Below are 25,411 nucleotides of genomic sequence, written 5' to 3'. Positions count from 1 at the left end.
TTTTGAAGAACCCAGCTCAATTACATCTGTTCTGTTGCAGCTACAACACTGGCATCAACCCTGATATGTGGAAAATTGCCCAGGTATGTCCTGTCCACAAAAAGGACAAATCCAATCCGGTAAATTACCACCACATTAGTTTATTCCAGTTTACTCTTGATCTTCAGCAAGGTGATGGAAGGTGTCGTCAACAGTGCTGCTATCAGTAATAACCTGTCCCATTGATGGTGCGTTTCGGTTCCACCAGGGCCACCCAGCTCCTGACCTCTGATCCAAACCCAGACAAAAAACTGAACTTCACCGGTCAGGTGAAAGTGAGGTGAGGGTGGCACGGTAGCACAGTGGTTAGCACTGCTGCCTCACACAACCAGGAACCCAGGTTCGATTCTGGCCTTGGGTGACTGTGTGGAGTTTGCACGCTCTCCGCGTGTCTGCATGGGTTTTCTCCGGGTGGTTTGGTTTCTTCCCACACTCAAAATGTGCGGTTTAGGTGGGTTAGCCATGCCTTTGTGCGGTGTTACAGGGATAGGGGGAGGGCCTGGGCAGGATGCTCTTTCAGAGAATAGGTGGGCTGTATGGCCTCTTTCTGCGTAGTAGGGGTTCTGTGGTTCTACAGACTGCTCTGGACGTCAAGACACATTTGACCAAATGTAGCTTCTCGGAGCCCCGGCAAAACTGGAGTCAAAGGGAATCTGGGAAGAGGCACCAATAGTTGAGCCAGACCAAGCACAAAGGAAGATGGTTAAAGTTGGACGTCATTCATCTCAATCCTGAGAGTAGCTGCAGGGTGGTGTCGGTCTGGAATAAGAACATCAGAACTAGGAGCAGGAGTAGGCCATCTGGCCCCTCAAGCCTGCTCCGCCATTCAATAATGGCTGATCTTTTTGTGGACTCAGCTCCACTTACCTGCCTGCTCACCATAACCTTTAATTCCTTTACTGTTCAAAACGTTATCCACCCTTGCCTTAAAAACATTCAATGAGGTAGCCTCAACTGCTTCACTGGGCAGGGAATTCCATAGATTCACAACCCTTTGTGTGAAGAAGTTCCTCCTCAACTCAGTCCTAAATCTGCTTCCTCTTATTTTGAGGCTATGTCCCCTAATTCTAGTTTCACCCACCAGTGGAAACAACTTCCCTGCTTCTACCTTATCTATTCCCTTCATAATCTTATATGTTTCTATAAGATCTCCCCTCATTCTTCTGAATTCCAATGAGTATAGCCCCAGTCTACTCAGTCTGTCCTCATAAGCCAACCCTCTCAACTCCGGAACCTAGTGAATCTCCTCTGCACCCCCTCCAGTGCCTTTCTCAAGTAAGGAGTCCAAAACTGTACACAGGTGTGGCCTCACTAGCATCTTCTACAGCTGCAACATAACCTCGCTGTTTTTAAACTCCATCCCTCTAGCAATAAAGGACAAAATTCCATTTGCCTTCTTAATTACCTGCACACCAACTCCTTGGGATTCCTGCACAAGGACACCCAGGTCCCTCTGCACAGCAGCATGCTGCAATTTTTTACCATTTAAATAATAGTCCATTTTGCTGTTATTCCTACCAAAATGGATGACGTCACATTTACCAACATTGTATTCTATCTGCCAGACCCTCGCCCACTCACTTAGACTATATCCCTTTGCAGACTTTCAGCATCCTCTGCACACTTTGCTCTGCCACCCATCTTAGTGTCATCTGCAAATTTTGACACACTACGCTTCGTCCCCAACTCTAAATCATCTATGTAAATCATAAACAATTGCGGTCCCAACACTGATCCCTGAGGCACACCACTAGTCACTGATCGCCAACCAGAAAAACACCCATTTACCCCCACTCTTTGCTTTCTGTTAGTTAACCAATCCTCTATCCGTGCTAATACATTACCTGTAACACCGTGCACCTTTATCTTATGTAGCAGTTTTTGGTGCGGCACCTTGTTAAATGCCTTTTGGAAATCCAGATACACCACATCCACAGGTTCTCCATTGTCCACTGCACATGTAATGTGCTCAAAGAATTCCACCAAATTTGTCAAACATGACCTTCCCTTCATGAACCCATGCTGCGTCTTACCAATGGGATAGTTTATATCCAGATGTCTCGCTATTTCTTCCTTGATAGATTCAAGCATTTGAATGTGCTCCCTGGGAGGGTGGTAGAGGCGGGTTGCTTCATATCCTTTAAGAAGTATCTGAATGAGTACTTGGCACATCATAACATTGTGCATCCATGGTGAAGGGATTGAATGTTTAAGTTGGTGGAAAGGGTGCTGATCAAGTGGGAACTTTGACTTGGATGGTGTTGAGCTACTTAAGTGTTGTTAGAGCTGCATTCGTCTAGGCATGTGGAAAGTATTCCATCACACACCTAATTTGTGCCTTGTAATTGGTGGACAGGCTTTGGGAAGTTGCTCACTGCAGAATTCCCAGCCTCTGACCTGCCCCCTTGTAACGATGGTATTTTTATGGCTGCTGCAGTTCAGTTTATGGTTAATGGTAACCCCCTGGATATTGTAACGGGGAATCCAGCGATAGTGATGCGATTTGAATGTCTCCTTATGTTAAATTTTATTTGATAATTGATCTTGTGAAGCCCCTTGGGTGCTGTGGATGTTGTTCAGAACTTCAGGAATTATTGGCCAATGAAAAAACCAAGAAAGGTTGCAGTTTCCTTGCTGAATGATTTGCCAAGAGCAGTAACTTTATCTGGAGTGGAGTTGTAGGCTGAGCAGCACCCAGTTGGTGAATTTCCCACAGCAATTTGAAGTCTTTTAACTGTGACCAGTGAAGTATGCTGTTGACCATGCAAAAAGTAGCAACTATTATATCAGTTTGGTGTCATGCTCATAATGCTGACAGCTTCCATGGACAGGCCCTCCGCAGCTGATGCTTATGCCATGCTGGATTTAGTAAGGCTGGTGGTAAAAAGATCTTGTTGTTATTAATTTTGATCCCATTACATTTGGTCCAAATGTAATGTGTACCCGGCTATTTCCAGTAGCCGGGTACACAAATTCAGGAGCCATTCTAAAAAGGATAGCAATTACAGGGAACAGAAAAACAAATGTACTTCAGATTACAAAAGTTAAAGTTTGAAAGTTTTTTTTTATTAGTCATAAGTAGGGTTACATTAACACTGCAATGAAGTTACTGTGCAAAAAGTGGCTTATTCCTTTCTGTAAGAATTTGGAATCCTCTTGGAAAGATCTAAACTCTTGCTGCCAGGTGCCTTCTGCCACCTTCATCAGGTGAACATGCTTCACTGAATGTTCAGCAAACCCATTTTTCTTTGTCTCATTACTACAATTCTTAACAGCAAGATCTTTCACTTGTTATAATGCCTTTCACAATCTGAGGACACCACAGTGTTTTATAGTGAGGTAATTTTGAAGTGTCGCCACTGTTGCAATGTAGGAAGCCGGTTTGTACACAGCATGCTCCCTCAGATGCATTTGGAAGTGAAGGAAAAATCCTTCGGTTCAACTGTTGTCAAGTTGTTTGCAGACGCTGTGTTAACTAACGTACTGCTTTATTTAACAGAGAGCACTTCCTGAAGACCAACGCTCAACTGAATATTCGGTGTCGGCAGCTGTTATCAGAACTGTCTTACATTTACCCGATTGAAGTGGTAAGGTTATTGCGCATTTTCATTTACGATCATTTCTTCCCCACCCTGCCACTCGATATCCTCAGTTTTGAAAGCATCTGAAGTGGAGAAGATGGTATGTGCCATTCCCAACTCAGGATAGACAATCTGTAGAGGGGTTTCTGTCGTTATCCTGAAGCACAGAGCTGCTTTCTCGTTTCCCATTGCTATCTGGTCCTCTTGTGTATATCCAATGTTTTAGAAATTTCACTTTTCCAGAATTCGTGGCTTTCTTCTTTGCATTTTCACAACAAAACTATAGTTTTAGACAACTGCTGGAGCATCTCAAAATGACTTCTGAAAATCATCTTTTCTTATGTGATTGCATAATTGCCAACTAGTGACTGTCTAGTTTAGAAGGGGACAGAGAGGAGCTAAGCTGTTTCCTTGTGATTGTGCTGGCTCCCAAGACAATGGGCCTAACAATGAAAGGTCAGAACCAGGCCACCTCTCTCTCGTTGACTGGGTAATATGAGCAGGCAGATCCTCAGTACTCCAGGGAATTATTAATGATTGAACGCCCAACCTGTTGGAAGAATAAACCTATCAGTGGGATTTTTTACATATAGCATGTCATGCCTTAATGGATCGGGTTAATGTAACTGCAAAAATAGAGGATAGCTTGTTATTGTTCTGTCAGGGTGCTGTGAAGTTTCAAGTATTTAGATCCTAAGCTCTTCACAAACCTGGTGGTCCCAAAATCTGTGAATCAAAGTTCACCTGTACATTTAAGTAAATGAGATGAAATGAGCAAATGAATTAAACTTGGAGATATAGTACTCTGCGAGGAGGGTAATAAACTTCGGCAGAATTTAGATTGGTGAAATGGGCAAGCTGAGGAAAGATTTGATTTACAGTCTTGATTTGGTTTATTATCGTCACATGTATTAACATACAGTGAAAAGTATTGTTTCTTGCGCACTATACAGACAAAACATACCGTTCAGAGAGAAGGAAACGAGAGAGTGCAGAATGTAGCATTACAGTCATAGCTAGGGTGGAGAGAAAGATGAAACAATGCAGTTAAATATAAAGGGATACAATTTTTTCAGGAAGAATAAAAAAGAGGCAATGCATACATAAGAACATAAGAACATAAGAAATAGGAGCAGGAGTAGGCCATCTAGCCCCTCGAGCCTGCCCCGCCATTCAATAAGATCATGGCTGATCTGACGTGGATCAGTACCACTTACCCGCCTGATCCCCATAACCCTTAATTCCCTTACCGATCAGGAATCCATCCATCCGCGCTTTAAACATATTCAGCGAGGTAGCCTCCACCACTTCAGTGGGCAGAGAATTCCAGAGATTCACCACCCTCTGGGAGAAGTTGTTCCTCCTCAACTCTGTCTTAAACCGACCCCCCTTTATTTTGAGGCTGTGTCCTCTAGTTTGTCCATACCAAATAGTACAACGATAGAAGAAAGAACAGTACAGCACAGGAACAGGTCCTTCGGCCCTCCAAGCCTGTGCGGATCATGATGCCCTAACTAAACTTAAAAAAAACCTTCTGCTCTTACTCGGCCCGTATCCCTCTATTTCCTTCCTATTTATGTACCCATCCAGATGCCACTTAAATGTTGCTTATGTGCCTGCTTCTATCACCTCCTCTGACACCGTGTTCAAGGCACCCACCGCTCTGCGAGAAAAACTTCCCTGTGCATCTCCCTTAAACTTTCCCCCTCTCACCTTGAACCTGTGCCCCCTTGTAATTGACATTTCCACCGTGGGGAAAAATCATCTGACTATCCACCCTGTCTATACCTCTCATAATTTTGTAGATCTCTATCAGGTCTCCCCTCAGCCTCCATCTTTCCAGTGAAAACAATCCTAGTTCATTCAACCTCTCCTCATAGCCAACACCCTCGAGACCAGGCAACATCCTGGTGAACCTTCTTCAGACTCTCCAAAGTTTCCATGTCCTTCTGGTAGTGTGCTGACCAGAACTGCACACACTACTCCAAATGCAGTCTAACCAAGATTTTATATAGCTGCAACATGATTTTCCAACTCTTGTACTCAATGCCCTGGCTGATGAAGGCAAGCATGATCATCTTTGGCCACCTTAGTTGTCACTTTTAGGGAACTGTGGACCCGCACACCCAGATCCCTCTCTATGTTTATGTTCTTAAGGGTTCTGCCATTTGCATTATAATTCAGACATAAATTTGATTCCCAAAATGCATCACCTCGCACTTGCCCAGATTAAATTCCGTCTGCCATTTCTGTGCCCAAGTCTCCAATCTAAAACTTGCGTTGCACTTTTAACATAGTAAAATGCCCCAAGATGCTTTTCGACAGTATTATAAAATGCAATTTAACAATGAGTCACACCAGGGGGATATTGGGGCCAGGCCAAAAAAGTGACTTGAGGACTGTATTAAAGGAGAGAAAAGAGGCAGAGGTGTTTAAGTAGGAAATTCCAGGACTCATGGCCTTGCCAGCTGAAGGTATAGCAATTTAAAATCAGGGTGTTTGAGAGGCTGGAATGGGAGGATCCCAGGCATCGGGAGGCTTGTAGGGCTAAAGACCTGGGGGTGTACATCCACAAATCTCTGAAGATGGCAGGAAAATGTGATGAGGCTATTCTTGTTTTCAAACAATATTCAGGACCCCTGGCTTGGTACATAAAGCACAGAATGCACAAGTAAGGAAGGAATGTAAAACATTTAAAATCCATTGGTTAATCCTCAGCTGCAACATTGTGTTCAATTCCAAATGCCTTTAGGAAGGATGTCATGGCCTTGGAGCGGGAGCAGTGAAGATTTACCAGAATGGAGCAGAGATGAAGGACTTCTGTTATGTGGAGAGATTAGATGAGCTTCTCCTTTGAGCGAGGAGATTAAGAGGAGATTTAATAGAGGAGTTCAAAATCATAAAGGGTTTTGATAGACTTAAATAATACTGCATTCTTTCCACTACATGACAGCCGTTAACTAGAGGACACAGGTTTAAGATGTGAATGGGGGCAGGGATGATTAACTTTTTTCCACCACGTTAGATCTGACGTGCAATGCCTGAAACGATGGTGCAAGCTGTTTCCATGCACAAGGGCAATACTTTCATATGGAAAATAGTGGGGTAGTGGCACTAATTGAATAGCACTTTCAAATTCCAGAAGCGCAGTGGACCAAATGAGCAGCTTCTGTATTGTCGGGTCCAGTGACTTTCTGCGGACACCACATGTGAATTGCATGCTGCTCAAAAGGAAATCTTAACTCCGTCTTTTTCACTGCTTTCGGTTAGAGACGCTCCAGTATAATAGTTGTCTGTTTATGTCAGATGTCGGTGAGCTCCATTAGCTGGATGGCTAGTCAGAGCGATGCCAACAGCACTGGTTCAATTCCCACACTGGCTGAGATTCATGAGGGCCCCGCCTTCTCAACCTTGCCTGAGGTGTGGTGATTTTCAGGTTAAATCACCACCAGTTAGCGCTCTCCTAGGGGAGAGAAGCCTATGGTTATCTGGGACTATGACGACTTTGCCTTTAATTTGTTAGTTTTCGACAAAATAACAATCGAGGTGAATGAACAGGGGAACTGGCCATTGTGATGTACTTGGATTTCCAAAAGACATCTGAGAAGGTACCACATCAAGGGTTACTACACAAGATAAGAACACGAGGTGTAGGGGGTAACCTATTAACATGGATAAACATTTACTAACAGGGAGTAGGGATCAATGGATCTTTATTGGATTGGCAAGCTGTGATAAGTGGAGTTCCACAGGAATCACTGCTGGATCCTCAGTTACTTAGAATTTATATCAATGACTTGGATGAAAGCAGTGGTTGTATGGCAGCTAAATTTGCTGAGGGTACAAAGGTAGGTAGGAAAGCAAGTTGTCATAGAATCATAGAACCATACAGTGCAAAAGAGGGCCTTTGGCCCATCGAGTCCACATTGACACATTAGAAACACCTGAACTCCCACCTAACCCCATCTGCCAGCACTTGGCCCATAGCCCTGAATGTTATGATGTGCCAAGTGTTCATCCGGATACTTTTTAAAGGATGTGAGGCAACCCGTCTCTACCACCCTCCCAGGCAGCACATTCCAGACCCTCACCACCCTCTGGGTTTAAAAAACGTTTTACCTCACATCCCACCTAAACCTCCTGCCCCTCACCTTGAACCTACATCCCCTCGTGACTGACCCTTCAACTAAGGGAACAGCTACTCATCAAAAGGAGGTAGAGAGTCTACAAAGGGATGTAGACAGGTTAAGTGAATGGGCGACAGTTTGGCAGATGCATTATAATGTGGGTGAATTGTGAACTTGTTCACTTCAGCAGGAAGAATAGAAAAGCAATATATTATATAAATGAAGATTGTAGAACCCGGTAGCACAGAGTGATCTAGGTGCCCTGTTAGGTGAGTCATATAAAGTTAGGAAGTGATTAGGAAGGCAAATGGAATGTTGTTGTTTATTGCAAGGGGAATGGAATATACAAGTAGGAATGTTTTACTGCAGCTGTACATGATCTTGGTGGGACCACATCTGGAGTAGTGTGTGCAGCTTTGGTATCCTTTTTTGAAAAAATATATCATTGTGTTAGAAACAGCTCAGAGAAGCTTCACCGGAATCATTTCTGGGATGAAGGGGTTGTCTTTGGAAGCAAGGTTGAACAGGTCTGACTGACACCCATTGGAGTTTAGAAAAATGAGAAGTAATCTTACTGAAACATATAAGATCTTGAGGGGACTCGATAGGGTCGATACAGAATGTTTTCTTTTGTGGGGAAACTAAATCTAGGTCATCCTTTTAAGACATGGATGAGAAACCCCTTCTCCCAAAGGAGTTGATGTGCTGAATTCTCTTGCACAAAAAGCTTTGTCTTTGAATGTATTTAAAGCAAAGTGAGACAGATTTTGGTCAGGCAAGGGAGTCCAGAATTTTTTTGTGGGATAGGGGGGAACAGAAAAGTGGAGCTGAGATGACAACCAGATCAGCCATGATCTTTTTGAATGGTGGACCAGACTTGAAGGGCCAAATGGCCTCCTCTTGCTCCTATGATCCTAACTGAAAATTCTCTGGTGGGTTGCGAACATTAGAGTGAATCCTACCAGTTTATGCTGCAGTGTGTTGAAGTTGCAAATATATGTGCCGCTATGCAGCTGTGATGTTCGCTTTCAGATAGAAAAGAATTTTGAATCGAATTGCTGATGTTTGACTTGTTTAGAACTTGCGAGAGTGGTCTCTTCCTCAAAAAGAGAAAGGACAGTGTGGGGAAGGTGGGTGGTAGTGGTGATGACTGCATAACAGAAAGCAAGCAAGGGATCCAAAATGCAGAAGGTAACATTGCAAAGTATTACACTGGAGGAGAAAAAAAAACTCTCAGTAACTCAGGGTTCGATTCCCAACTTGGGCACTTTCTGTGCTGAGTTTGCATGTTCTCTCCGTGTTTGCGTGGGTTTCCTCCAGGTGCTCTGGTTTCCTCCCACAGTCCAAAGACGTGCTGGTTAGGTGCATTGACCATGCTAAATTCTCCCTCAGTGTAGCTGAACAGGCACCAGAGTGGCGACTCGGGGATTTTCACAGTAACTTCATTACAATGTTAATGTAAGCCTACTTGTGACACTAATAAATTTTAGTGTTTTGTGTACAGAAAAGTATTATTGTTTGACATTCCAATTTAGTTTTGTGGGATGGATATCTGAATTCAGTATTTTGATGTGGTTCTATATGTTCGAAGTCTATTCAGTTTAAAACCTGTCCAACTATTTCATTGAATTTTACAGTAATAATAAACTGACATTAGATGGCCTTAAGTTTAACATATGTGGCTGGCTTCAACTTGAAGCTTAAAACCAAGGTACACAGCATTGTCAAATATCAACTCTTGTAAAGTTCCCAATTTTTGTCATTACAGAATGATCAGAAGGATTATTTTATGTGTGGAGTCAAACTACCAAATTCAGAAGACTTTCAAGGTATGTAAATCAATGTTTTTATTATAAAGGACTTTGTTACCTTGTTTCTCCAGAGTGACTAACCTACATACAAATGAGAGTCTGATTTATATTATCCAATGAAAGAAAATACCAATTAAAATATTTTTGCTTACGACTATATATCAAAGATACAAGATTTTATATAGTACTCTCTTGATCTCGCTTCACCTGTTTAGGTGCATGGTGTTTGTACGTAAAACCCTTTTGAGTGGAAGCAACAAAGGCACCCTGTTCAGTTACACATTCATTGGGACCCTTCCTCTATTTAAATGTATCTGTTACAATGCTGTTGCATCACTCTTACTGGTATTTTGATGTGTACCATGACCTTATGTAGGAATAGAATTGCAGTATTGGGTGCACCATAACAAGTTATACATGCTGTTTGGCAGTGAGATTACCAGAGTGATACATTTCCATTATAACTGCTCTTTTCATTTCACTAATATGAATAGAGCTATTTGTAGGTGACAGTGAAATATTTCATAGGAACAGAACAGCAAAGTAGGAGCAGGAATAGGCCATTTGGCCCCTCAAGTCTGCTCCATTATTCAATTGGATCATCACTGTTCTTCTTTTGATTTAATTTGATTTATTATTGTCACATGTATTAACATACAGTGAAAAGTATTGTTTCGTTCGCGCTATACAGACAAAACTTACTGTTCATCGAGTACATAGGGGAGAAGGAAAGGAGAGGGTGCAGAGTGTAGCGTTACAATCATAACTAGGGTGTAGTGAAAGATCAACTTAATACGAGGTAGGTCCATTCAAAAGTCTGTTGGCAGCAGGGAAGAAACTGTTCTTGAGTTGGTTGGTACATGACCTCAGACTTTGGTATCTTTTTCTTGACGTAAGAAGGTGGAAGAGAGATCTCCACGATGCGTGGGGTCCTTAATTATGCTGGCTGCTTTGCCAAGGCAGCGGGAAGTGTAGACAGAGTCAATGGATGGGAGGCTGATGTGCATGATGGACTGGGCTACATTCACGATCTTTTGTAGTTTCTTGCGGTCTTGGGCAGAGCAGGAGCCATACCAAGCTGTGATACAATCAGAAAGGATGTTTTCTATGGTGCATCTTTAAAAATTGGTGAGAGTCGTAGCAGATATGCTAAATTTCCTTAGCCTCCTGAGAAAGTAGAGGCGTAGGTGTGCTTTTTTAACTATAGCGTCAGCATGGAGGGACTAGAACAGGTTGTTGGTGATCTGGACACCTAGATACTTGATGCTCTCGACCATTTCCACTTCATCACCATTGATGTAGATGGGCATGTCCTCCAAAATTTAATATCAGTTTGGATTTAATATCAGTTGTTTGGGTTTAATATCAGTTGTTTGGACTTAATATCAGTTTGGGTTTAATATCAGTTGTTTGGATTTAATATCAGTTGTTTTGGTTTAATATCAGTTGTTTGGGTTTAATATCAGTTGTTTGGATTTAATATCAATTGTTTGGATTTAATATCAGTTTGGATTTAATATCAGTTGTTTGGGTTTAACATCAGTTGTTTGGACTTAATATCAGTTTGGGTTTAATATCAGTTGTTTGGGTTTAATATCAGTTGTTTGGATTTAATATCAATTGTTTGGATTTAATAGGGCCCCTAGCCCTATAAATTGGTGCAGAGGAGATACCCGATCCTCTACACTGGTAGAGGATCCCACCCTTCCATCCTCCTCTAACCTAATTATAAGTGTGGGGAAGTTTTTTTTTTTGTTTTCTTTTTTTCTTGCTGGTAATGGCTTCAGGGATGGCAGTTCAGGCAGTATGCTGCATCTCCTGTGGGATGTATGTGGTGAGGAAATCCAGTAGTGTTTCAGGAGATTTTAGTTGTAAGAAGTGCATTAGATTGCAGCTTCTGGAGGAGCGTGTAAAGGAGCTGGAGGGGGAGGTAGAGGAACTCCGCATAATTCGGGAGGCGGAGGTGGAAGTTGATAGGAGTTATAGAGAAATAGTAACTCCTAGAAATGAGGCTTGGGTCAATGCCAGGAGGAGGGGTAAGAAGCAATCGGGAAGACAATCCCCTGGGGCGGCTCCCCTCCATAATAGGTTTTCGGTGCTGGAGGCTACAGTTGAGGAGGAATCAACTGAGCATAGAGAGCAGATCTCTGGGGGTGAGCCGAGTGAGAAAGCTCAGGTGGTTAGGGGCTGTAAAAGACTGGGCCTTGTGATTGGGGACTCCACAATTAAGGGGACAGATAGGAGGGTCGGAACTAAAGGTAGGGACTCAGGGTTGGTGTGTTGCCTACCAGGGGCTGGGGTCCGGGATGTGTCTGACAGGGTATTCAGGACTCTTAGGGGGGAGGGAGATAAACCACAAGTTATTGTACATGTGGGGACACACGACATAGGGAGGATAGGGGAAGGGGATATTAGGCAGGGATTTATGGAGTTGGGGTGGAAACTAAAGGCCAAGACTGACAGAGTGGTTATCTCTGGACTCTTGCCTGTACCACGGGATAGTTTAGAGAGGAATAGGGAGAGGGAAGGTTTGAATTCATGGCTGAGGGGATGGTGCAGGAGGGAGGGGTTCAGGTACTTAAGCAATTGGGGCTCGTACTGGGGAAGGTGTGACCTCTATGAGAAGGATGGTCTACACCTTAATCAGAAGGGGACCAATATCCTGGGGGGTAAATTTGGTAAGGCAATGCAGGGAGGTTTAAACTGATTCGGGGGGGGGGAGGGATCCTGAGTAGTGGGGCTGAAAGTGAGGGATGCATGGATGGGGACTGCAATGCACGGCATTGCAGAGGTGGGGTGGAGCAGGGTTTGAAATGTGTATACTTCAATGCCAGGAGTATTCGCAATAAAGTGGGTGAACTTGCAGCGTGGATCAGTACCTGGGACTTCGATGTTGTGGCTATTTCAGAGACATGGATAGAGCAGGGGCAGGAATGGATGCTGCAGGTCCCGGGGTTCAAATGTTTTAGTCGAAGTAGGGAAGGAGGTAGAAGAGGGGGAGGGGTAGCATTATTGGTCAGAGATTGTATCACAGTGTCAGAGAGGAGGTTTGATGAGGACTTATCTGTTGAGGTAGTATGGGCGGAGATTAGAAATAGGAGAGGAGAGGTCACCCTGTTGGGAGTCTTTTATAGACCTCCTAAAAGTTCTAGAGAGGTTGAGGAAAGGATTGCGGAGTCAATCCTGCTTAGGAGTGAAAGTAATCGGGCAATTGTTATGGGGGATTTTAACTTGACTAATATTGACTGGAATTGTTATAGCTCTAGCTCGTTAGAGGGGTCAGTTTTTGTTCAAAGCGTGCAGGAAGGTTTTTTGACTCAGTATGTAGACAGGCCAACTAGAGGTGAGGCTATATTGGATCTGGTGCTGGGAAATGAGCCAGACCAGGTGCTAGACTTGGAAGTTGGTGTGCATTTTGGTGATAGTGACCACAATTCGGTTACGTTCACCTTAGTGATGGAAAGGGATAGGCATGAAACTCGGGCCAGTGGTTTTAGCTGGGGGAAGGGTAATTATGAGGCTATTAGGAGAGAATTAGGAAACATAGGTTGGACTAGGAGATTACAGGGACTGGGAACGTCCGACATGTGGAGTTTTTTCAAGGAGCAGCTACTGCGAGTCTGTGATAGGTATGTCCCTGTCAGGCAAGGAGGAATTGGTAGGGCTAGGGAACCGTGGTGCACCAAAAAAGTTTCGTTGTTGGTTAAAAAGAAAAAGGAGGCTTATGTTCGGATGAGACGTGAGCACTCGGGTAGTGCACTAGAAAGCTTTAGATTGGCTAAGAGGGAGTTGAAGAGCGAGCTTAGAAGGGCTAAAAGGGGACATGAGAAGACTTTGGTGGATAGGGTTAAAGAGAATCCTAAGGCGTTCTATAGGTATGTCAAGAACAGAAGGTTGGTTAGGGCAAGTTTAGGGCCAGTTATAGATGGCAGAGGGAAGTTATGTGTGGAACCGGAGGAGATTGGTGAAGCATTGAACCAATATTTCTCTTCGGTGTTCACGCAAGGGGACATGAATATAGCTGAGGAGGACACTGGGTTGCAAGGGAGTAGAATAGACAGTATTACAGTTGATAAGGAGGATGTGCAGGATATTCTGGAGGGTCTGAAAATAGATAAATCCCCTGGTCCGGATGGGATTTATCCAAGGATTCTCTGGGAGGCAAGAGAAGTGATTGCAGAGCCTCTGGCTCTGATCTTCAGGTCGTCGTTGGCCTCTGGTATAGTACCAGAAGATTGGAGGTTAGCGAATGTTGTCCCATTGTTTAAGAAGGGGAACAGAGACTTCCCCGGGAATTATAGACCGGTGAGTCTCACTTCTGTTGTCGGCAAGATGTTGGAAAAAATTATAAGGGATAGGATTTATAGTTATTTGGAGAGTAATGAATTGATAGGTGATAGTCAGCATGGTTTTGTGGCAGGTAGGTCGTGCCTTACTAACCTTATTGAGTTTTTTGAGAAAGTGACCAAGGAGGTGGATGGGGGCAAGGCAGTGGACGTGGTATATATGGATTTTAGTAAGGCGTTTGATAAGGTTCACCATGGTAGGCTTCTGCAGAAAATGCAGATGTATGGGATTGGGGGTGATCTAGGAAATTGGATCAGGAATTGGCTAGCGGATAGGAAACAGAGGGTGGTGGTTGATAGTAAATATTCATCATGGAGTGCGGTTACAAGTGGTGTACCTCAGGGATCTGTTTTGGGGCCACTGCTGTTTGTAATATTTATTAATGATCTGGATGAGGGTATAGTTGGGTGGATTAGCAAATTTGCTGATGACACCAAAGTCGGTGGTGTGGTAGACAGTGAGGAAGGGTGTCGTAGTCTGCAGGAAGACTTAGACAGGTTGCAAAGTTGGGCCGAGAGGTGGCGGATGGAGTTTAATGCGGAGAAGTGTGAGGTAATTCACTTTGGTAGGAATAACAGTTGTGTTGAGTATAGGGCTAACGGGAGGACTTTGAATAGTGTGGAGGAGCAGAGGGATCTAGGTGTATGTGTGCATAGATCCCTGAAAGTTGGGAATCAAGTAGATAAGGTTGTTAAGAAGGCATATGGTGTCTTGGCGTTTATTGGTAGGGGGATTGAATTTAGGAGTCGTAGCGTTATGTTGCAACTGTACACAACTCTGGTGCGGCCGCACTTGGAGTACTGTGTGCAGTTCTGGTCCCCACATTACAGGAAGGATGTGGAGGCTTTGGAGAGGGTGCAGAGGAGGTTTACCAGGATGTTGCCTGGTATGGAGGGGAGATCCTATGAGGAGAGGCTGAGGGATTTGGGATTGTTTTCGCTGGAAAGGCGGCGGCTAAGAGGGGATCTTATTGAAACATATAAGATGATTAGAGGTTTAGATAGGGTGGATAGTGATAGCCTTTTTCCTCTGATGGAGAAATCCAGCACGAGGGGGCATGGCTTTAAATTGAGGGGGGGTAGTTATAGAACCGATGTCAGGGGTAGGTTCTTTACCCAGAGGGTGGTGAGGGATTGGAATGCCCTGCCAGCATCAGTAGTAAATGCGCCTAGTTTGGGGGCGTTTAAGAGATCCGTAGATAGGTTCATGGACGAAAAGAAATTGGTTTAGGTTGGAGGGTCACATTTTTTTTTTTTTTTTTTTTAACTGGTCGGTGCAACATCGTGGGCCGAAGGGCCTGTTCTGCGCTGTAATGTTCTATGTTCTATGTTTCCTGAAGTCGATGACTATCTCTTTAGTTTTATTGACATTGTGAGAGAGATTGTTGTTACATCATTTCACCAGATTCTCTATCTCTTTCTTGAACTCTGTCTCATCGTTATTTGAGATCCAGCCCTCTACAGTGGTGTCATCAGCAAACGTGAAAATGGAATTGGAGCGAAATTTGGCTGTTGTTACCACAACACCATTTTTCCTTATCCCTTGATATTTTTAACATTTGGCAATCTAGTTGTTTCCTAGTACAGGGCTTGAGTACTGCTGAAAAAAGAGGTATGCTGTTGAAGCTTTTTCATTTTGCAATCATCAGAGCAAATGCAAGAGTACCAATTGTAATGGGAACAATTTTAAATTATGAGACGAGAATGGTTGTAAGTGTACTCTGGTAGATATGTGGAGAGTGCACCAGAGAACAGTTAACTGCCAAACATTGGTTTAAATTCAAACCAGGCAGGTTGATTCTGATCAAGGCATGGCCATGGGCAACGAACCAGAGTTTGGTTTTGTTCTATTGGTCAAGAATCCTCATTTGAAATTACTCTGAATTTAGTTAATTAAGACATGGGAAAGTTTTGAATCGTGCAGACAGAAAAAGATTGATGACTTAAATATCCTTCAAATATAGACATCATCAAATTACTTTAAAGGGATGTGATTTGTTAGCAGCCTGGTAAAGGATATTCTTTTTACAAATGTATTGTGTGCTTCTTCAATATTAATGTTGAAAATCAGAGCACTTTCTCTTTTGCTTCCTAAGTCAGCATCCGAATTCTCATGATGAGGTAGCAAAGGTGAATCATGCAGCATGATTAAAAATAGAACATGCTGGAATGCAATTCACAGGACAGGCAGCATCTTTGGAGAGAGAAATGAGAATTGGCATCTCAGGCCGTTGACCTTTCATCAGAATTGAATGTTGAACAGCTTATAAACAGCTGGGGAAAGAGCTAAAGAGGTGTAGGGAGCACAAAGGAGGCCTGTGATGGAGTGTGAGGCAGGAGTGCTTAAATAACTAAAGAGATGATGATGGAAGGTAACAGGAGGTAGTAATGATACAAATATAGAAACAAAAGTGGGTCCAGAGGAGGTGTAAATAGTTACAGCAGAGGAGGAGGCATGGAAAAGTCAGACAAAAGACTTCTATGGCTCTGGAATTGAAAGCTAGTCTCAGTAATGGTGACCATGAAGCTATCATTGATTGTCTGCATTATCATCTGGTTCAACATGCCCTTTAGGAGAAGAAAGCTGCCATCCTTACCTGATCTGGTCTGCATGTGACTCCAGACCCACAGCAATGTGGCTAACTCTTAACTTCCCTCTGAAATATCTGAGCAAGTAGCCAGCATTCCCATATCTCATGAAAGAAATACTTTTGAAACAACTAGCCGTGTTTAGATAATGAATCTCCATGCCAAGCAGCAACCCTCATCTCCACCACTCCTAAGCATTTTGTTTGGGCAAAAATGGCTAAGGTACGAAGTTGTTGCCTGTTGTATTCAGTATTAAGACTGAAATGCTGCACCCTGATATGCAACCAGGCTTGATTGAGCTGCCTAATTGCAGAGTCTGAATTCAAGTTCAGTCCCAGAAATGAAGGGACATTTGTTTTCGTACAAGAGATATAATACGTAGATCATTGCCTGCATGTGCCTTGATGTTCAACTCCAATGACATTGTGAATGGGCAATTTTAGGTTTATGGAATGTTCTCTCTGTTCACAAATTAAAGAGTACTTTTACAAAATGTCCATGCTCTCTCTAATCAGCATTTCAACACAAGGGGGCAACTGAGACATAGAATTGAATGTACGATCTTCATTTAACAGCAATTCAGGGTTGCTGAGATTTGCCTGTGGGGTGACAGGGAAACATTTCCGTGATTGAATTTTTCTTCCTGAGATTCTGTGCTGTAAAATGTGATACAAAAATTATCATGTAGCATCTTTTAAAAATAAATAGCTTCAGAAAATCTTTGGGGTGAATAAAAGTATGTTTTCTGCAATAAGGGTGGCATAGTGGTTAGCACTGCTGCCTCACAGCGCCAGGGATCCGGGTTTGATTCCCGGTTTGGGTCACTGTCTGTGTGGAGTCTGCACGTTCTCCCTGTGTCTGTGGGGGTTTCCTCCAGGTACTCCGGTTTCCCCTCTCAGTCTGAAAGACATGCTGGTAAGGGTGCATTGGCCATGCTCAATTCTCCCTTGGTGTACCCGAATAGGCGCGGAGTGTGGCAACTAAGGGATTTTCACAGTAACTTCATTGCAGTGTTAAGGTAAAGCCTACTTGTGACTAATAAATAAATTTTACATTTTTAAACTTTAACTTTAAACTGAATGATTTGTAAAATGTACCATGTCCATATTTAATACTAAATATATGTTTGATACAAACCTGACATGTTTGCATCACAGTTATTAATTGAGTGGGCTGCTGCTTTGTATCATTAGCATGGAGCATATTCCAGTTTGAAAGCTGTCTCTGACTCAACTAAATTAAACCATCGGATGAGGATAGGTTGAATGAGTGTAAAATATGATTTTAAAACAATATATTCTCCAGCTTAGCTGCTGAATTCAATCCAGCAAACATAGGGGAAGTTGTTCCCAAGCATCTAACAGCAACCTCTTGGTGCTGTTAGGCATTATGGAGGGTCTGCACACTTAACAGGCACGTTCTAATGCCAGTTCCACCTTCATGTGCTCCTCTGTGTTTCCCTTGCCGTTCCAACTGTTCCCAGGCCTCCACTTCTTATTTCGCAAATAACACAGCAAAACGTGTTCTGTGAGCTAACCTGTGGGAAGACATGAGAGCCACAGGAAAAAACTCCTCTGGCTAGAAATCTTTAATATGGAAGAAATCCAAGCTAAAAGTTGGGTTATGTTACGGGTCACTGGGTCAGTGCAAGAAAAAGAGTGTATGATGAGACTAGAAGGGTGTGTGAAACAAAGTTATTTTAATGAGACCCCTTAATAAACTCAACATAAATTTGGAAAACCCAAGTGGGTTAGAACCAGAACTGGTAAATGTTATCCATGACTGCCTTGTGACTCAATGCATAACCGAAGCCACGAGAGAGACGGTGCTCATCTTGACTTAATATTCGTAAATGAACCAGACAACTTACAGGAAATGGAAGTCGTATCATACTGGGGGACAGCGACCACAGAATTGTCAAGTTTAATGTGATCTGCGGCCCAGAGCCAGATTTGTAAAAGGGCTAATTTCAGGAATGAAATGCAAGCCCTGTCCAAGCTGAAAGGGTTTAAAACAAATTACTCCCCAGGGTTGGATGGTATTTTTCCCAGAGTGTTGAGCGAAACTAGTGAGGCAATTTGGGAGGCATTGACCACACTAGGGGGTACCAGTAGGTTGGAACCTGGTTAATGTGGTTTTCATTTTTGAATTCAAAGTGATGAGGAAAGAATTAAAACAAGTAATCATTGGTTTGAGCATGGTGTCTCGAACATTTAGGCAGAAGACAACTACAATACCTTTAAAAGAATAATGGCGGCCATGCTGGACAAATAACTAAAATTAAACAAAGATGAGCCTGAATGGATTCACAAAACAAGTTTTAACATAGAACAGAGGGCAAATAGCTCCCACAAATTCTGCAGGGAGAAATAAGAATGGCACACTGAAAATAATATTGGATGGCACAGGTTAAAATGGTGATCAGAGGAGCATCTGAGACCTAGAAGGGAATTGGTAGAAGGACAAATATCAACAGTAATACCTAGCAAGTGTATTCTCAGAAGAAAAGAAGAAACATTAAAACTTGCATTTCTACAGCAATGTTAATGTGGTAAAACATACCAGGTTCTTCACAAGAGTGTGGTCAAACAGTATTTGATACTGAACTATTTCGCAATCAAGACAGACGATCAAAAGCTTAGTCAAAGAGGTTTTTAAGGAGCATCTTAAAAAGGAGAGCGACGTAGATACGTTTTGGGAGAAAATGAGGGTTTAAGGCCAATGCAGCTGAAGGCATGGCCATCAGTGGCGGAACAATAACAGTTAAGAGTGCAAAAGACCAGAATTGCGTGAGTGCAGTGAACTTGATGTGGAGATGCTGGCGTTGGACTGGGGTGAACACAGTAAGAAGTCTCTCAACACCAGGTTAAAGTCCAACAGATTTATTTGGTAGCACAAGCCACTAGCTTTTGGAGCGCTGCTCCTTCATCAGGTGAGTGGGATTTCAGTTCACAAACAGGACATATAAAAACACAAACTCAATGTACAAAACAATAGACATTGTCCGCAGCAAACTACCCAGCCTTCAGGAGAACAGTGATCACGACACCACACAACCCTGCCACAGCAACCTCTGCAAGACGTGCCGACGTGCCAGATCATCGACACAGATGCCATCATCTCACGTGAGAACACCATCCACCAGGTACACGGTACATATACTTGCAACTCAGCCAATGTTGTCTACCTGATACGCTGCAGGAAAGGATGTCCCGAGGCATGGTACATTGGGGAGACCATGCAGACGCTACGACAACGGATGAATGAACACCGCTCGACAATCACCAGGCAAAAATGTTCTCTTCCTGTTTGGGGAACACTTCAGCGGTCACGGGCATTTGGCCTCTGATCTTCAGGTAAGCTTTCTCCAAGGCGGCCTTCACGACACAGGATAACGCAGAGTCGCTGAGCAGAGACTGATAGCCAAGTTCCGCACACATGAGGATGGCCTCAAGCGGGATCTTGGGTTCATGTCACACTATCTGTAACCCCCACGACTTGCCTGGGCTTGCAAAATCTCACTAACTGTCCTGGCTGGAGACAATACACATCTTTTTGACCTGTGCTTAACCCTCTCTCCACTCACATTGTCTGTACCTTTAAGACCTGTAAAGACTCGCATTCCAACCGTTATCTTGTACATTGAGTTTGTGTCTTTATATGCCCTGTTTGTGAACTGAAATCCCACTCACCTGATGAAGGAGCAGCGCTCCGAAAGCTAGTGGCTTTTGCTACCAAATAAACCTGTTGGACTTTAACCTGGTATTGTGAGACGTCTTGCAGTGAACTTAGCAGGGTTGCAGAAGATAGTGATAGAATGGGTAGAGGCGGTGGATGGATTTGAAAGCGAGGAGATTTTAAATGTGAGACTGGAGCCAATGTTGGCCACCGAGTGCAGGGGTGATGGAGGAATGATGCTTGTTGTGAGTTACAATATGGGAGAGATTTAGATGAACTCAATTGGGCCGAAAGATGGGAATCTGGCCAGGTTCTTTACGCAGAGAGTGGTTGGGGTGTGGAATGGACTGCCTGCAGTGATAGTGGAGTCAGACACTTTAGAAACATTTAAGCGGTTATTGGATAGGCACATGGAGCACACCAGGATGATAGGGAGTGGGATAGCTTGATCTTGGTTTCAGATAAAGCTTGGCACAACATCGTGGGCCGAAGGGCCTGTTCTGTGCTGTACTGTTCTATGTTCTAGAATAGTCAACTGTGTTAAATGCACGGTTGAGGATAGATCGGGGTATGTTTGGGCTATGTTACCAAGGCGTAAGCGATGTACGTTTTTATAACATATTATGAACAAAAGGTGGTACAAATTCTGAGCACTTTATTCTCTCGTGGTCAATGAGAAATTATGTACTCCAAAGAAAAAAAGTTTGTTTATTTATTAGCCACAAGTAAGACTTAAATTAACACTGCAATGAAGCTACTGTGAAATTCCCCTAGTCACCACAATCCGGCACCTGTTTGGGTCAATGCACCTAATCCGCACTTCGTTCAGAGAGAACATCGAAGAAATATTCCGAATGGCTTTCAAGTACACGCCAAACTGAAGGTCCTTAACAAAAATCCCCATTGTTTGCATGGTAGCTTGCGAGCTGCTAGATTTTCATAACACAATTGATTTGCCAATGTCTCTCAGGAATGGGAAATTGCTGCTGCTACTTGGTCTAGCCTACATGTGACTCCGGTTCCTTACTGCATGCATGTCAATCATGGAAATGCAATAAATACTGATTTGGCCATATTGTCCACATCCCAAGCAATCTCTGCTGCAACTGCACAGCCAACTGAAGTCCCCCATGCAAAGGGACTGTAAGTTAGCACATGCTAAAGACACAAAATTCTTTAATGTGTGCCACCAGTTATTTTTGTGCTCAATCCACTTTGAACTACTCTCGCCACCCTTGACATTGGGTCCCTTCAATTCAGTTTCTCAACAATTAAAACAATGACATTGTGTTGGAAGTCAACATAATGGCTGTTCCAACTTTCCTCTAAATGGCAGTGATTCTTTGAGCACTCTGTTGCTTTGACCATTCTTTTGTTTAAAAAAACCTTTCTCACATCTGCTGCAATGCAGGCGAAAAATTCTCCAAGAAATATGGGTTTGCATTTTCAGCGTGTTGCTCATCGGATTTCCTCTACGTCAGATTCATGTTTGGTGAAAATTAGATTTATCTTTCTTATGAATAACAAAGCATGACTTCAAAAAGGATTAGATGGTAATTAGATCCAGGTTAATAATACAAGTTGACGGTGTCCAATTGATGCAGTGCTTACGATGCTTCACACACAATCATTTTATGGAATTAGTTCAAAAATCAACATACTCATTGTTCTTTTGTATTATTTCTAACCCAATAAAGTTAGCCCTGTCTTTACTTGTGGCACACCTGTGATTCATTTCCTACATCCTCCTTACAAATATCCAGGGCCAGAGTTGTTCCTAATACACACAAGCTGGATGTGTCCAGAGTGGAATTTCATATTTGATGTAGAAAATTTAAAATTGGTCTTTGAATCAACACACAAGACATTTAAGCAATCAAACTGGAAAGTTGTGCGGGGAGTTATGGGTGGTAGAGGAAAAGGCGTTTGGAGACTGAGATAATTTTTGGGTTTTTTTATTTTTAATAAATTGCAAGTTGTATTTTGTGTGGTGCCTTCATTTAAAAAGGAAGTTTGCATTTTTGGGTTGAAAAATGTTCTTTGAATTCTTCAAGTGCTCTGTTAGCAATCTGTGAAAAAGTTACAATATATCCTTGAGGAATAATGTCGCCATTTTATTGGTTTTATGTTCAGAGGAAGCAGATTTAAATGTTGTTTATTCAACCTCAAGCTCATATCGTCTTTCTCACATCATCCAAATGCTCTTCTAATCACAGAATCCCTACAGTGCAGAAGGAGGCCATTTGGCCCATCGAGTCTGCACCAACCACAATCCCACCCAGGCCCTATCCCAATAACCACATGCATTTACCCTAGCTAGTCCCCGACACTAAGACAATTTAGCATGGCCAATCCACCTAACCTGCACATCTTTGGAGTGTGGGATGAAACTGGAGCACCCGGAGGAAACCCTTGCAGACACGGGGAGAATGTGCAGACTCCACACAAGCCGGGAATCGAATCCGCGTCTGTGATGCTGTGAGGCAGCAGTGCTAACCACTGTGCCACCGTGCCTTCCACTGTTGGGAGGAGAATTTCTCCATCAGTCATCTAAATTCTCACAACCAAATTATAAACACATTTTAACTAACCTACTGTAATATTGCCTTAAAGCTCAGCTTGGAATTGATTTGCAGGGTGTGGACATGTTTGCTTCATCGATTATTCTGTCATTTTTATTTCTTTAAAATCTAACAATACCGCTGGAATTTATATGAAGTGCAAACCTCTTACTGTTTAAAGCTGAATTAAAAGAAGCTGCATTTGCTGCCAGCACCATGTACATGCAATTGTATGTTGATGACCGGCACAGATTAATAACCGCCATATGTATAGGGGACACTGTGGAGCAGGGCCATGCGCATCACTGGCCCTCCTGGCACCTGATGCAGGAAATGTTGTGAATTTCTATCCTGAACTGACACTGATGGAATTTTGGACACTCCTTTTACAGGGACTTCAGCATTGGAATCGTAAACGGGGAACTAAAAATCTTTTCCTTATGGAATATTTTACTGCAGCCATGTTAGCCAGTGTTTCTAAAATCTGTCTCAATATTTCTGCCTTGTCTAACTCTTAGAGCAGCCTACAATCCACTTGCATGACTGGGATAGTGAGACAGAATCACTAGCCAACATGACAGCAGTAAAATATCCCATAAGGAAAAGATTTTGATTTCCTGTCTACAAATCCTTCTCTTCCCCTTTTGCCACTTTGAGTTTCAGGCTGCGGCCTCCAGCAGCTACATTGGATTTCTGTGCTTGCGTGACTTAGTGAGCATGTGAAAATGGGCATCAGTGGTCATCTTGTGAGGCCAAATTGTGTTGGCAGAAGACAGTGTTAAAAGAAAATACTCGCCAGTACGATGATAGATGTTGCACTCCCTTCATGTCTGGGGGAAGCGAGTATTTTGAGCTGTAAAATGACATGGTTACAGGCCTGGTATTTGGACTGTTCATGGATTAAGCCATGTGTCGTGTTTGTGTGTTTTTCCCCCTGATGGATGGGAATGTGCAATGCAGGTGCAGCTGGGGAGGGTTCCAATGCCATCAGGTTGTTTGGGTCTCTTGACTGAAGTCTTTGCCAACCTCAATTAGTAATGCAATATTTTTAGAATTCTAGCATGTAATAGGTTCCTTATTCCCTCATACATACCCTAAATATACATTGATATTTAACTGCAGATATGTTGACCCTATTTTTCAGCCCCAAAAGTCATGGTTTTGTATATAAGACAATCCTCACACCATTTTTTAAAATCCCCAGCTCTATAATCCTATTAGTGATCAACCATAGTTATTTTTCCACACAGATGCATGTTTTACCTGCGCAAAACAGCACAAGGGATCGAGCAGATTGAAGGGGCTGTGTCCTAGAATCATAGAATCTCTGCAGTGCAGAAGGAGGCCATTTGGCTCATCGAGCCTGCACCAGCAACAATCCCACCCAGACCCTATCCCTGTAACCCCACATATTTACCTTGCTACTCCCCCCTGACACTAAGGGGCAATTTAACATGGCTAACCCGCACTTGGATTTGTGGGAGGAAACCGGAGCAGCCGGAAGAAACCCACGCAGACACCGGGAACAGGCAAACTCCACACAGGCAGTCACCCGAGGCCGGAATTGAACCTGGGTCCCTGGTGCTGAGAGGCAGCAGTGCGAACCACTGTGCCTCCCTGAAGATGTGTCGAAGTTTAAGACATGCCCATGCAGAGCAGACCTTGCGTACCATACGATGAAGAAAAATGAGTCTTCCAACAAAATGAATGAAGCATAAAGCTGGTTTTGAGCTAAAAGTCATAATGTTTGCTAACTCGTCAAATATCTGTGCTGCAGCGAGTGATTCGGTTGTTTGCGCAAAACTGGTGTGAGAATAGAAGATGGAATCCGATCCTGAAGTAGATGCAGAGTGTGCCATGCAAGCACAGACTAACTGCTGGCCTGCTTTTGAGAAGCATGTATCTGAATGGGTCCACCAAAACATGTCTCAATTAATTCATCGTCACCAACAGTGTAGTGCGTAGTTCTGCATACAAGTGTGCCAAATCAAATCCTGAGTCCAACAAAGATTTCAAAGCAACAGTTAATTGGTGTAGCTGCTTTACTGAACAAAGATTTCTAGCATTGCATTAGACCAAGATCCCTCAGACTACCAAAAAACCGTGCTGCTAAAATTACCAGTTTCTAGCAATTCTTCAAACAGCTGCTAAAACAGGAGTATCCAGCAACATGGAAGAAATGCCCATGAATTTTGATATGCCCAGCTAGCAGCTGCAGAGGCGAAAGATTTGAAAACCGTTCTACTGCAAGCCACAGAACACAAGACAAGATTCAGGGTAGTACCAGTCTGCATAGCCAAAGGAACAACATTAAAGTCTGTGGTAATTTTCAAAGTTAGGATCATGCCGAACATAAAGGTTCCCTGTTGGGCTTTTGCGCCTGACAATGGGCTGCACAGTGGTTAGCACTGCTGCCTCACAGCGCCAGGGACCCGGGTTCAATTCCGGCCTCTGGTCACTGTCTGTGTGGAGTTTGCACATTCTCCCCGTGTCTGCGTGGGTTTCCTCCGGGTGCTCCGGTTTCCTCCCACAGTCCAAAGATATGCAGGTTAGGTTAATTGGCCATGCTAACTTGCCCCTTCGTGTCAAGGTAAATAAGTGAGGTTACAGGAATAGGGCCTGGGAGGGATTGTTGTTGGTGCCGACACGATGGGCCGAATGGCCTTTTTCTGCACTATA

General features: G+C 43.2%; 1 protein-coding gene across 2 annotated transcripts in view; it reads left to right on the top strand.

Moving 5' to 3' along the window:
• Nucleotides 1–25,411, top strand: part of uvrag (UV radiation resistance associated gene) — a 331,221-nt gene that overhangs the window by 146,227 nt on the left and 159,583 nt on the right. For both annotated transcript variants that reach the window (XM_078222567.1, XM_078222566.1), the window contains exons 10-11: nucleotides 3,539–3,626; nucleotides 9,516–9,576. In XM_078222567.1, the coding sequence (XP_078078693.1) occupies nucleotides 3,539–3,626; nucleotides 9,516–9,576 (149 nt within the window). The remainder of the gene's footprint in view (nucleotides 1–3,538; nucleotides 3,627–9,515; nucleotides 9,577–25,411) is intronic.

This window comes from Mustelus asterias, chromosome 10, assembly GCF_964213995.1.
Source record: "Mustelus asterias chromosome 10, sMusAst1.hap1.1, whole genome shotgun sequence".
NCBI lineage: Eukaryota > Metazoa > Chordata > Chondrichthyes > Carcharhiniformes > Triakidae > Mustelus > Mustelus asterias.
This window is presented reverse-complemented; position numbering and strand designations above follow the sequence as displayed.